We start from the raw sequence: 14,397 nt of genomic DNA, 5'->3' as shown, positions 1-14,397 counted from the left end.
AAACTATGCTCCTTCGGCTCATGACCAAGCACGACCACAATATCTGGAAGCCCACCATGAAAGCCACCCTTTCCTAGGCACTATTTTGTTCCTTGCCTTCTTGAGCACAGAATTTTGCAGCAGAGGAAACAGAGACTGGGGGGCGGGGGTAGGGGGTGGGGGACGTGACCTCCCCAAGCCCCACCGGCGGCGGAGGCAGAATGAGGAGCCCCCCCCCCCCCCCGACTGCGCTGCACCCCCTCTCGGGTCCAAGGCCTCTGGGTGCCGGTGGGTGGCAGGGCCACGGTCCCCGGAGCGGGAGCACGGACGACCCGGGGAGCCTGGGGAGGGGGCTGGGCGATGCGCTCACCATCATCAAGGCGCAATCAGCGCTAATCAGCGTGTTCTTGAAATAGACCCAACTGGATGGGGGAAGCGAGCAGCCGCCTGGGTTTGTATAGCAGCAATCAAGAGGGAGGCAATTTTAGATCTGCGGGAACAACAGCTCTTTGTCCGCGCGCAGGGACTTTGCCGAGCTCTGCGGAGCCCACTGCGGCTTGGAGATAAAAAGCACCCATCGGGGGCTGCAGCTGCCCCCGCCCAGGAAGGGGGGCGTTCAGGCAGTGGGTCCAGCTGCCTCTAGGGTGAAGTCCAAACTCTCCAGCACTTTGGCTGGGCCCATACTATATACTGGGCGCACAGAGGGCTGCTTTTTTGGTGACCAGTGGGCTCCATTTTGGGCTTCACAGGTGGCGCTAAGGGTAAAGAACCCGCCTATCAATGCAGAAGACATTAGAGACAGGAATTCGATCCCTGGGTCCGGATGATCCCCTGGAAGAGGGCATGGCAACCCACTCCAGTATTCTTGCCCGGAGAATCCCATGGACAGAGGAAGCTGGCGGGCTACAGTCCATGGGGTCGAGAAGAGTCGGACAGGACTGAAGCGCCTTAGTGTGCAGGGACAGGGCTCTATTTTACAGGAGGCGGGGCAGGTGGTGGAGGCTCAGCGAGGGGGGGGCGTTTCATGGTGGGTCACCCGGCTGGTAAGTGGCTGAGCTGGGATGGAAATCCAATCTATCTGATAACAGACCTTGAGGTTCTTCCTTTTATGGGGGACCTTCTGACCCTAGGATACCTTATCCTAAGTTAAGCCAACACCCTAATGGGACTCTCAGGTCTTGAAAAAAATGTCAAAGCCTGGGGATAACTGGTTCCAGTCTGCAGATAAGGCAAACAGGCTCAGAGAGATAAAGACAAAGAGATAAAGAAAGAGATAAAGGTCATCCAGATGGTGTACGTGATAGAGCAAGCCAGTGTGGGCGCTCCATCTTGTCTGACTCTTGCCAACCCCGTGGACTGCAGCCCTCTAGACTCCTCTGTCCATGGAATTCTCCAGGCAAGAATACTGGAGTGGGTTGCCATTTCCTACTCCAGAGGATCTTCCCTACCTAGGGATCGAACCCGCATCTCCCGCATTGCAGGCGGATTCTATAAGGCTGAGCCACCTGGGAAGTTGAGATGCCACCGAAAGAGAAAGGCCTCTGAGGCCCCGCCCGCCTGCCTGCCGGCCCCGCCCACCACTGTTGGCACTGTTGCGCAGGCGCCTCTCCTCACAGTCCAGGTCCTGCAGCTCCAAGACCTCCCCTTTGGGATCCCTTCTCTCGCACCAAGCGTTTACCAGCCCATGGGGGTCCTCAAACAGTCTGTGGTCAGTCTCCGAGGAGTCCCTGTAGCCCTGACAAAGTCTGGGGTTCCGACGGGGAAGTGGTAGAGCCAGCGCTCAACCCCGTGTCTGAGAGATGCCGCAGCCTCTTGAAATCATTAAGCTCTGGGTTTCTCCAAGGGCGCAGCCAGCGCCACAGCCTCTGGGAAGCCTTCCCTGCCAACTCTGGGGCTGCCATTCTCTGCCCCTCTGAGTGACGCTTGGTTGTGAAACTGGCCTGGTGGTTAGGTATGGCTGGCTGGAGAACTTTTGGGGATTTGGTGGCCCAGCATCATTCCCTTTCTCTATCAGTACTGATGCCCCCTGATTTCCCTTTTTGGGGAGTAACTCCCAGGCCGAAGGAAACCTCCCTGACAGCCAGCAGTCAGTCAGGAGCTCTAACAGGGGTAATGGGCAGGAAATCAAGGGGAGAATACAGTGGGGAGGCTGAGGGCAGACCAGGCAAGAGGCCACAGCAGCGGCCAGGTGAGGGCAGATGGTCCAGGGGAGTGGCTGGAGCGGATAAGTGAGTGGATCCGAGAGGTTTCCAGGAGCAAGGTCTGAGTAGACTGGTTGACCAGTGGAATGTGGGGAGTGAGGAGCGGAGTCTCACTTGACCCACTGGCTCCACATCTCAGGCATCCCTGACTCCCCTCACAATCCCAGGAAATCCTGCCTTCAAAATATGGCCACAATCTGACCACATCCACCCTTCTCTGTCTCATCTCTTGCCTATGTGACACTCCTCACTGATCTCCCCACTTCCACACAATCCCCCCGACAGCAGCCAGATGGTCTCACTGAAACAGAAGTAAGGTTATGTCCCTCTTCCGCTGGGTTAGCTCACATGTACACCAGCCTCCCAGCTGGTGATCTGCCCACCACCTCTCTCGCTTCCTTTCTGCATGGTCCCCTTGCTCCCCACGCTTCAGCCATGCTGGCTTCCTCCTCACTCTGGGAAGAGTGCAGATAAGCACTCATCCCAGGGCCTTTGCACAGGCTGTTTCCTCTGCCCCAGAACACTCTTCCCCAGACAGACGCTCTAGACAAGCTCCAGACAGGACAGGCTCCCTTCCCCTTTCTTCTTTCCCTTGCCCTGATCATCTTGTTTAAATTCCAACACCCCTCCACACTCCTGGGCCCTCCTGATACTTCCTCCCTATTTTATTTCTAGCCCTATCATTTATCATCTTATAAACTGTCTATTTTTACTCTTTAAGATATTTATTGTCATCTTGTAATAACTTATACAATGGAACAGAATCTGAAAAAGCACACACACACATATATAACTGAATCATTTTTCTGTACACTTGAAACATTATAAATCACCTAGACTTCAATTAAAAACAATCATTGGTTGGTCCTCCCACTAGAATGTAAGCACCATGAGGGCAGAGTCACTGTGGGTCCTCAATCAATATTTGTTGAGTGAAGGAAGTGGTAGAAGGGTGGTGTCATTTATTGAGATAGGGAGAAACAGACTGGTGGGTGTGGGTGTTGGAGGAGATGAATTCACCTGGGAAATTCGAGTCTGAAATGTCCCTATGGGCACCCAGGAGCAGCTACTCAGAAAGCAGTAAAAAAATATATAAGCAAAGACCTTAGTTTCTTCATCTGTAAATTGGGCTGATAATCTCAGCTCCCTCAATGGGTGTGTGTGGGGAGGGCAGGTCCGTTGAGATATAAGGGCGGCAGTACTTAGCACACAGTCAGTCCTCAACAAAGCGTGGCTTCCTTGCTTGTGTGTGTTTCCCTCTCCCTTCCAGCAGCTATGACAAGTTTGCTGTGACAAGTTCCCTGTGACAAGCATGAAGCCGCTGGCAAGTCCATAAATGTTTGGAGGATTATGTGGCCTGGAGGAGGGGTCCTGCCCCCTTTGCTTCTTTCCCTTCCTGAGGTTCAGCTCACGGGGTGCCCAGAGGCCCCAGCAGAGGCTGGAGCTGAGGTTGAGGACCGTGTGCAGTGGCAAATCCCCCCCTTCTCCCTGTCATCATTTCTTCCAACCACATGAGAATCATTTTCCATTCCCTATGGGCCTGCATTTGTAACCAGCCTCCCAGTGGTGAGGGGAGGATTTTTAAAAATAGCTTTATTGATTTTATTTTTTGGAAGATAAAAGCAATAGATGTTCTTTGTTAAAGGAAAAATTAGATGGTATAGAATGACGAAAATGAAAATTAAAATCAGCCCAAACTTTATCACCCAGAGATAATACTCATCTACATTTCAGGATCTGGCCTTCTCATTTCTGTGCTATATCTTTGTGTCTAAATGGGTCTGGGGTAGGACCCTGGGGCAGATGAAGCAAGGTGGGGACCGGGGGGAGGCGGGACAGGTACCAAGGCAGGTACCTGGAGATGGGCCTGTGTAATTGCTGGTACACGGTCAGAGCAAACCCACAGTCTGCCTCGTGGGCCATGTCAGTACCTGAGAAGTTGCCTGGCACTCCTCAGATTTTATCATCATTTGCATATTCACCTAACCACAACCCCTATTATATCTTTAATACCTTTCCTGCTTATTTGAAGCTCTATAAAACAAATGCCATATAGCCACTATCTCATTTAATCTTTAGAATAACCAAAAGAGAGAGTTTCTGTTATTAGTCCCATTTTACAGATGAAGAGACTGAGGCCCAGGGAAGCAAAATGACTGTCCAAGGCACGGAGTGAGTTCAAAACCAGGATCCAGGTCTCCTGATACCAGCATGCTAAGCAGAGCTACATGTAACAAAGAGCACGTTCTTTTCATGTGCCAGACACACACCCTCAACATCCCTGCCAGAGCGGCTTATTCTGTTCATTTGTTCAGTTGTACAGAAGTCAAAAAGGTGAAGTCACTTGCCTAAGGTCACACACCCAGGACTGTTGAGAATGAAGGCAGGTGTGTCTGGCTGCACGCAGGAGCTCTGGATGGGCTGGGATAAGAAGGGTGACTGTTCTGTCACGGGAAGCCTCGTTGTCCCTCTTCTGGGCACCCAGAGTGGAGCCTCAGGACCCTCTTGTCTCAATTCCAATCTCTGCTCCGGTCCTGACCTCACTGGTCACGGCCTGGACCGTGGGGAGGGGGGTTGGGTTTAGCAACAGCACCACCTGGTGGCTGATTCTGCCACCGGAGCCCGTCTGAGCCCAAGGACTCTGGGTGGGAGGGCAGTGATGGAGGGGTGGGGAAGCCCCCAGCTCATTCTCCCCTGCTGGAGCCCTGGGTCACCCAACAGTTGCCTGGTATAGAGAAGAAACAGGGGCTCTGGGTTTTGTAAACCTGGCTTTGAATTCCAGCTCAGTCTGTGTGATGTCAGCCAAGCTCCTCCACTCATTTCTCTTGAGTTTGGACTGAGTTTTCACATCTGTAAAGTGGGTATGAACTGCAGTCTCAGGGTAGTTCTGAGGCTGATGGAAAATACCTGCCTCCCCCCACAGGCACCCACAGATAACGCCTAGATCCTCTGTCAGGCTTCTTCTTAGTCACCCGGCTAAGTGGGGTCCAAGCTTCTGTCCAGACCAGGCTAAGAGAGCCTTTCCATTCTAGAAACGGCTCACTTGGGGAAGACACTCAAAAGAAAGGCAGAGAAAATCCACAGGAGAACAAGAAAAGTCAAGTGTTGTTTAGAACTGGTCTGACACACTGGTGGGGGCAGGTGGGGGGCTCTCTTAGGGAGAGCCAAGCTTGTTCCACTCTCTCAAGGTCCTTTGCCCAGACCCGCCTTGCCCACCACCTTAGGTGGTCTGCAGTCTGGCTGGCTTCCCATCACTGCGTATCCCCAAAGACTTCTTCCTGCCTCTGCCTCTGCTCAAGTTGTTTCCCATCTCAAATGGGCTTCCCTGCCCGGCAAGTTCTTTCCATCCCTCACTATGCCACTCCAGTTCTCAGCCCCTGGTCAAGTGCTTGGGCGTGTGGGCCCCGCGCAGACCTGGCAAACTGCGATCCTACTCAGCTCCTCCACTTTCCACGAGGTGTATGTGGTGTCTTTTTTTTTTTTTTTAAAGTCGTGCAGCATGTGGGATCTTAGTTCCCAGATCAGGAATTGAACCCTCGTTACCTGCCTTGGAAGGTCAGAGTCTTAACCACTGGACCACCAGGGAAGCCCCTGGTGTCAATTTTTGTTGTTGTTGGGGGGGGGGGGGAATTATTTACAGTTTCTGGACATTAGTTCCTTGTATAAGCAACGAGATGAGTAAACCTTACCTGTGAGGTCTGTTGTGGGGCTCGGACGAGGCAACGCCACGTGACCCCTGGAACGTGGCAGGTGCTCAACAAACTGTCCTGATCCTGTCCCAGCACTGCCCGGGCGCTCGTCCCTGGCACGCTCTGCCCTGCGGCCTCTCGTGGGGCGGGGCTCTGACCGGGCACCTAGCCTGACGCTCAGAGGGCAGTGCCTGTGTGGCTCCTCCCAGCCTCCTTCACGAAGAGGACCTTATTCTAAAGTGAGAGACACAGAAGGCCAGGAGTTGGCAGCAGAGCCTGACTCGGCTCCCTACAGGGTCAGGAGGTGCCCTCAGGCCAAGGGCTCGCTTGAGTTTTCACAGCCTGAGAGGGTGCCAGGGGCTGAGTACGAGACAGGAAGGCAGAGGACTTCTGGGGGAATCCCGAGCCGGCTACGTTTCCTCTCCGGTTCACCTTTTCGTCACCACTCTACCGACGGCCAAGCCAAGGCCCAGACAAGTGGGCAGACTTGCCCGGGGCCGCACCGCGGAGCTCAACTGGCCGGAGAAGACTGGACGAGGCAGAATGCTTCTCCCCCTGCGCGCCCCGAGTCTGGAGAGGCACAGGCACCTTCTGCGGGACCAGGAAGGGCAGAAACACTCAGACAAAGGGCTCTTCCCCTTGTCTCAGTGCCCCCAGACCTAGGTCCACGCAGGGAACATGTGGGTGCTCGATAGAGCCCACCGAACACCAAACCCCGTTTTCCAAAATTTGCAGCTCTCAGACAACCTGGGGGAAGGAATAAACAAAGTGGGGGTGTGGCTGGATTAGAAAGACAACTCTTATAAAGCACTTAGCAGACGGTAGACATTCATTGTACAGAGATCACATGAAAGGCAGTGTGGGCTTATGAAACAGCCCTGGGTGTTTCTAACTGATAACCCCCTCAGTTGAAACAACAGCTCCCAAATGTGGAACCCAGACGGTTTTGCAGGAACATCACGGAAGTTAGAGAACCCGGAGAATCACCTGATGAGTTACAACCACACCGCCAGGAAGAGCCACAGAGAGTTGGTTCATTTCCTTTAATTTTTAAAAATGAGTAAGCAGACAATCGTGTACCCTTTGAATACCCCATAAAAACGTTCATTATGCAAAACAGTACAACCTTTTTCATTTTTTAATAATACTGTAAATATCTCAGAAAGGATGTATTGTTTCTAATGAATATCAAAAAGAGTCACCGTGATGACGTTTCGCCTGCCCCCACATTTCCCTCCCTGCCCTCCTCCCCAAGTTACCCAGGTACTAGTAGGAAATTATAAAAAGCGAAGAACAAAAGCCCTCCCTCCGCCCTGGCCCACGAGTCCTGTAAAGTGAGTGACATGTTAAGTGCCACACGAACAGCGCGTCCCCAGCGAGGCAGAGGGGCAGTGCGTCGGTGACCGTGGTGGGTGGGGAACCGGTAGCAGCAGCAGTGGGGAGACCCCGCCCCAGCCTGTTGTGAGAAGAGCCGAGGAAGGCGGACACAGGCGGGGTTCCGCCGGGGCCCCGATCTTCCTGCATCCATTTCCGGGGTCCACCAGAGCAGACAGGTCAGGGAGATGCCGGGCTGTGTGTGCAAAAGGGGGGGCCCTGGAACCAGACACCCTGACCTGCCTGGGTGGTGGGGGGCGCTTGGCCTCTCTCTTAGCAAACACGGGCTTTAGACGGGGACCGCTGAGGGCTGAGCAGCTGGGCATTTGGGCGAATCAGACACGCAGGTTTATTACAGGAAATTAAATCCTCTGTTTGGAGAAAGCTTGCATTGCCACCGCATAAGACTGGGCACAGAAAGAAGGACAAAGGATGCATCTTGCCTGTCCCCAGGTAATTCAGGACCCAAGGCAGAGGCACGACATCAAATCCAATTAAGGAAGAGAGGGGACCAGCCAGGGAGGCCCGGAGCAGTGCCAGCCGCTGCCCCAGACCCCGGGGCGGCGCGAGCGAGGGAGGGGATGGGAGCCCAGGGCTCCACGCCAGTGAGCTCTGAGGCTCCTCTGCCCCTTGGCCAGAGAGGCAGCCGGGCCAGCTCCTGGGGAAAAGGTAGAGGAGAAGCCTTGTGAAGATTCCAGGGCTCTGCTAGCGGCAGGAAGGGTGGGCAGGGACTGGGGGGTTTCAGGAACGCAGGAGAGGGAAGAGGGCAGGGGGATGGTCAGAGGGAGGAGACGAGGTCGGGGGATGAAGAAGGGATCAGAGGATGAAACCAGGCTCCAGGCCCGACCGCCACTCTGACCCAGGAGGTTGGCGGGGGTGTCACATGGCGCAGACCCCGGCAGGGCCAGTGGTAGGACAGACAGCCGCAAGCAGGACGGAGCCCAGGAACCATCAGCCAGGCGCCCCCGCCAGCCCGCTGAGGAGGATGGAGCGGCAGAGCCGAGCGTGCGAGCAGACGGCCCGGAGAAGCCCTGCCGTCTGCGGGTCTCCACGGGAAGGAACCTCTCACGGAGGAAATCAAGTCACGTGGTTTCCGGGATAAACTTGCTTTAAAGAAGGGAGTGATGAGTGGCAAGTCTTCAGAAGAATCCAAGATCAATAGCAGGTCTGCACGCCCAGGAGGCACGCAAAGGATCCCTGGAGAGATGTGGCCAGGCCAGGCAGAAACCCCCAGAGCTCACCTGACCCAGCCATCCCCACCGGGGAGACCCAGGAGGGCTGGGAAGAGCCCAGGTCACTTGGAGGGACCAGGGCAGAGGGGTGCCTGCCGCCCAGGAGTCCTGAGTCGGCCGGGACGTTTTCTTCTCTGACATAGCCTCGCTGTCTGCAAACCCATCACCTCCGGGAAGCCGGGGAGGACGGGCAAGGGAGGGACTTCAGGGGAAGCCTGGCAGCGTGGAGACAGACAGACTGGACTGACGCGGGGCACGGACAGGTCGGTTCAGAGGCTGACGGAGGAGGCAGACGTCGCTCCCACCCGCTCACCCCACAGCCCGAGGATAAAAAGTCCGGTCCTGTGGTATAGCTTCTTCCTAACCCGGAGGGAATGCCAGTTACACCCTCCTCACATGAGAAGTCCCTGTATAGGGTTATCTTTTCGCATCGTTACTCACATGGCAGTTGGGGGGTGGGATGAGGAGGGGGCATGACTTGAAACCAGAGTGGGCATGGCCACCTTAAAATTAACTTGTTAATAAATCCTGTGCAAAAAACAAACAAACAAAAACCAGAAACGAGCAAGCCTCTACCACTAGGTGAAGAACGCGGTTCAGGTATTCATCTGCACACACGGCGGTGGACGGCAGGGGGCGAGGAGCAGGAGGAGGGCCATCGAGGTGGCCGGGCGCTCAGAAGTGCGTCTCCTTCTCTGTAATGGCCGCAACGGTCCCATCGCCCTTGAGTTTGGCGTCACAGTCATTAACCACCACCGTCCGTGGGCCTGCCCCAAGCGTGCCCCGCATTTTCAGGTCGGCGCTGGGGATCATCAACTTGCGGAATCTCTACACGGTTGGAGAGGAAAAGAGTTGTCTGAGAAGAGCGGTTGTTGGGGATCCCCGGGGGGCCTGCCTCGGCGCCTCCCAACTGCACAGCGGACACCTCGGGGGGTGGGGCGCGCTGCGGAAACGGCAGGCCGGGCTTGGAGCTCTGCCCTGGGCGATGCGTCGGCCTGGAGATCTGTTTCCCGCCCCCACCCGGGGACGCAGGGACCACAGGGTACCAGTGCTGGATGAGGAAGGAGACGATGAGCAGAGTTGCCCGCCCTGTACCTGGCCAGGACGCAGGAGCTGTACCCAGGCCGCATCCTTCCTTCCTGGGCAGGCTGACGCTGGGCTCTGAGGCCCTGCTTGGCCTTGATAGGTGTGAGGCCAGTCACCTAACGCCACCGCACCGCACTGTCCCACCTGTGAGATGGGCCAGCAGTTCCTCCTGGGGACTCTGCTGTGAGGGTGAGCTACAGCACCTCCGGTGCCGTCTATACAGTGGTCTCTGCATAAATGGATTTGTTTCCCATAGAAGGCCGTCATCATGCCTGTCATCCCCGTCCAGGGAACAGGAGGTGTGTGTCTGAAGGTGGAAAAGTTCTCGCTAAGGCCCCAACCCCGCAGAGTGGCCGGCAGACAGGGTGCTGGGCGGATGGGGTGGCCATCATCCACTCTGCCCCTGCCCCCTTGATCCTGCCTGGGCACCCCCCCACCCCCACCTCAGCCTCACGTGCACCTTCAGAAGACGTCAGGCCAGGATGTGGGAGGTCCTTCCTGGGCCCTTTCCCCAAGAAAGCTGGAAGGACTTTGGCGTGCTGGTTTCTTACGATCAAGGTCCTGTTTTCATGTTTAGATCCTGCCATGCCTAATAGGCTGGGCCTATTCTGCCCAAGACGGATTAACAGGCAGGACGCCCCTCTTCCCCCATAATACCATCACGCCGAGCATCTCCTAGGTGCCAGGCAAGGCGCTAGGATCTTGACAGAGGACAGGAGCTGGGAGCATGGGCTCTGGAGCCGAGTGCCTGGGCTGGACTCCCAGCTCCACCGCTTCACTGAGGCAAGAACCTAACCTCTGCATCTCGGCCCCTCATCTGTCGGAGAGGTGCACAGCGGCGCCCGCCTTGAGCGTCATTTTCCTGAGGTGTCCTCAGATTTGCTGACCTGTGCATGGCTCTTAACACAGACTACTTGCCCTCAGAGCAACTCTCTGACACCCATCTTTCCTTCCAGATCCTTCCCATCAGCTGGCAGAACCTTCTGGAAATGTGTGCATGTGTCTTCAGTCATGTCTGACTCTTGACACCCTACGGGCTTGTAGCCCACTAGGCTCCTCTGTCCATAGGGTTCTCCCAGGCAAGAATAATGGAGTGGGTTGCCATTTCCCTTTCCAGGGGATCTTCCCAACCCAGGAATAGAACCCGCATCACTTATATTTCCTGCACTGGCAGGCAGGTTCTTTACCACTAGCGCCACCTGGGAAGCTCTTCTGGAAATGGAGGGACATGAACTCACTGGCAGGGGCCAGCCAGGGCCAAGGTATTTGGGCTCCAGGGCAGTTCTCCTCTGGACATGCCTGGTCCCAAGTCAGAATCAACGACTGCCCTTGTCCTACATTCTCTGCAGGAGTGGAGGACTCAGCCTTGCTCTGGGGGCAGGAGCAGGCTGGAGAAAGGGACCTTTCCTCTCGGCTTGCTCCCGGGACCTCGCTGGGTGCTAGCTCTCCCCTGGGTGGACAGGAGGGCTGGCTGGAGCTGACTCTGGGCTGGCACGCGCCTTGGGGGGCATCGGCACACAGGCCATGTCTGTGAGACACAGCTCAGCCCCCGAGACCCCGGGGTGCTACACTGGGGCTGGAGCCAGGCAAGGGGCATGCAGCACGAAGGCACAGCCTCAGGAGGCCTGCTCCACCACGCCAAGGCTGTGTGCCCTGGGGTAACTGGCTTCCCCTCTGTGCTCAGCTTTCTCACCTGTGACATGGGGCCAGGAAGCACCTCCACCTCACAGGACACCTATGAGGACTCGGCAGCCTAGTGACTGTGGATGGCTTAGAGCAGCGTCTGGCATAGAGCATGCGGTTAGCAAAAGAGACATGAAGCTAACTCAGACCTCCTGACCCCCCAGCAGGTGGGAAAGAAACGTGAAGAGAGACAGGGTGTCCAGGCTGTGACGGGCCGGGGCCCAAATTCACTAAACAAGCAGGAGAACACGGATAGCATGATTTCATTGGCAGGAAAAAGCCCAGAAGAAGCATATACAGAGAGATTTCTGGGTGTCTGGGGCTTGGGACAGGGCTTACTGGAAACAGGCACTGGGAATCTTATGAATAAATAAGAATATATGTAAATACATAAAAATGTTTGCAAATGGATTTATGGTGATGACAGCATGACACAGAACATTGCTACAAAAAATACGCCATTGAATTATATCAGAAATGGGTAAATTTTATGATATAGAAAACATATTTCAATAAAATTGTTGAAAATGGTCAGTTTGCTAATTCTTGGTGGTCTGATCTTGGGCGAGTGACTGAATTTCTCTGAGGATAGAGGAGATGCAGAACAGAGAGAGCTCTGCATGATGACGGCACAGGATAGATGCCCCCAGATGTCAGATTCTCTCCCTGTGCCCTGGAAACAGGGTCGGGATCAACAGAACATCAAGAGCCGACACTTGGCCCCTCTCTCCCCCCAAGTCCTGGCTCAAGTGCTATCCCTCTATGCACTCACTGAGTCCTCAAACAACCTCTGTAAGTGAGGGACTACTGCTGACCCATTTTACAGATGGGAAAACCGAGGCTGAACTCAGGAGAAGCAGCTCAATCTCTAGGCCTCCGCACAACAGTACTGATGGACCCCTGCCATGGAGGAGCTGGCCAGCCTTCCCCAGGAGACACGTGGGGGTACATTCTCATCACGTCCGTGGCCCAGATGAGGAAGCGGGGACCCAGAGACTCCCGTGACCACACTCACACTCACCAGCACAGCCCTTCTAGCATAGCCAGCCCCACCCTGTGTCACATTCCCCCCCGCCCCGCCCCACTTCCCAGCCACCCTCGCTGACCCCTCCTCCCGGGCTGCTCACCTCTGGCAGCGTCCCCTCTGTCTTCCACACCTTGATGCAGACCCAGACCGGGATGCAGAGCATGGAAGACAGGGCCATGAGCCAGCCGATGCCATAGCCCCAGGGCGGGTAGGTGTACACGTTGTTGTACTTGAGGGGCTTGTATTTGACCAGGAAGAAAATGAATATGCCCTGCAGAGAGATGGGGAGAGGTCCCCGGGATGGCCCTCAGCCTGGGTGCGGGCGGCTGGTAGGGGAGATGGTCGACCCTGTGCGGTGGCCTCGGAGAGGTGGCATCCTGCCTGTCCACAGCGAGAAGCATAGGAAACAGACCCCACAGGTCCCAGGAGACCCTCCTCGACCCCCCAGGAGCCTGATCTCCAGCCTCCGAACAGTCAGAAATTTTAACTTTATTTTTTCTAGCTACTTCTCAGGGCTGGTTTCAAAGCTGGCTTTCAAAACTAAGATGGTTGGTGAAGATGCTCTGAGATACTTCCAGTGCCAAGGACTGGGTGAAGAGCAGCAGTTTTGTTTCTTTAATTAAACATCCTTTCACCAAGGCCTCTCCGCAGTTTGGTCTGAGGGGCAGAGCGTGAGCCTTTCACTACCCTCAAGCTGTTGCTTCATTGTTAACAGCAGAGCCAGATGTCTTTCACGGGACCCTCAGCCCCCATGGAGGTGGGTGCTGTCTGCCCGGGCTGCGGGTTTAGAATCTGAGGTCTCAGGAAGAGAGGTGACTTGCTCACTGTCACACAGCAAGCTGGTGGCATGACTGGGGTCCTAGTGAGGCCCCTGGCCCAGCCCAGAGACTGTCCCCCCAAAAACACTGGCTTGGAAAGGTGTCAGCTGCCTTGGACTTCCTGAGTGCACAGAAGGTCCCCCAGGGGGACATCACCTCCTCAGTTTTGGCCTCAGCCAGGCCTGGGCTCTGGGGTGGAGAAGTGGGCGGGGGGTGGAGAAGTAGGGGAGTGGTGGGCTGCAGGTGGCTCCTGGCAGCACCCTTACCGCACAGATCCCGGGGGTCACGACTTTCCAGCACCATTTAATGAGTGACAATGGCCGGTAGCCAATCATGTCTTCGATGTTATCATAGAAGCGGTTGCTTCCTGTCCAGAATAAAGCAGACGGGCACACACACCCCAGAGAATTTCTGTACAAGACTCAGAGGAAAGGCGATGAGTGCTTTCCCCAGCCAGAGACCAGTTGTGGCAGGGACCCTACCTGCTGCTTAAAAACTACCAGGGTGTTAGCTATGTGCAGCGCTAGGATAAACTGTGGTGGAAAGGGCTCTGAAGAGACCCCTCCTGACTCAGGCGGTGAGGCCCAGGACACAGTCAGGAATTTCTGGGGAAAAGGTGCAAGGTGGTCGCTCTGAGCGGGGTCAGGCTGGCTGACCTGCCTGGGTGGGGTGGGGGTCGGGGCTCAGATTTTAGGGCTGGTGGGCGTCTATTCACAAGCCCAGCAACTCTCATCCACTCACTCAGTCTGGGGAATAGGAAGGCCGAAAGGCAGGTGCTGAGGGCCGGTCACTAGGCTGGCTGGTTTGTCTCCACCCCCCTCCTACCAGGAGCCATGGTGATGACTATTCCATTATACAGATGGGAAAACTGAGCCTCGGGGGCAGAAGGTTACAGTGCCTGAGCCTGGAACCCCTCCCTGTGCTGCAAAAGGGTATACAAGCAGTAGGGTCTTCCAACAGATGTGCCTGAGGGTAAGAGGGTGATGGAGATGGAGACGGGCCACAGGGAAGCCCAGCCCACCCAGGTCCCGGGCACTTGGGGGTGGCGGGCTCGGCCTCCACTCACCGTACACCCAGCCAATGCAGATGCACTCGAAGATGGCCACAAAGAGAAGGCACATTCCGCTGGCGGCGTAGGAGTCAAAGAGCTGGAAGATGTACATACCGCCCTGCGGGGTGGGAGGACAGACACGGGGAAGAGGGACAGACAGACATATGGGAGAGCAGGGTTAGCCAGCTGGCTTCGGCAAGGGCGCACCGCCCTGTGGTCACCTACCATCCTGGGGTCCCGGCCACCAGGGCGGACTG

At 55.8% G+C, this 14,397-nt stretch overlaps 1 protein-coding gene across 1 annotated transcript in view; it reads right to left on the bottom strand.

Moving 5' to 3' along the window:
- Positions 1-6,904: 6,904 nt before the first annotated feature.
- Positions 6,905-14,397, bottom strand: part of SLC6A11 (solute carrier family 6 member 11) — a 126,627-nt gene continuing 119,134 nt past the window's right edge. Inside the window, exons 11-14 of the mRNA XM_065935415.1 lie at positions 14,156-14,258; positions 13,356-13,456; positions 12,372-12,542; positions 6,905-9,303 (exon numbers count right to left, since the gene is read on the bottom strand). Of these exons, the coding sequence (XP_065791487.1) occupies positions 9,151-9,303; positions 12,372-12,542; positions 13,356-13,456; positions 14,156-14,258 (528 nt within the window). The 3' untranslated portion in view covers positions 6,905-9,150. The remainder of the gene's footprint in view (positions 9,304-12,371; positions 12,543-13,355; positions 13,457-14,155; positions 14,259-14,397) is intronic.

The sequence above is a fragment of the Muntiacus reevesi genome, chromosome 4, assembly GCF_963930625.1.
Source record: "Muntiacus reevesi chromosome 4, mMunRee1.1, whole genome shotgun sequence".
In the NCBI taxonomy this organism is placed as follows: Eukaryota; Metazoa; Chordata; class Mammalia; order Artiodactyla; family Cervidae; genus Muntiacus; species Muntiacus reevesi.
The sequence above is the reverse complement of the archived record's forward strand: the minus strand, read 5'-3'. Positions and strand labels throughout refer to the sequence as shown.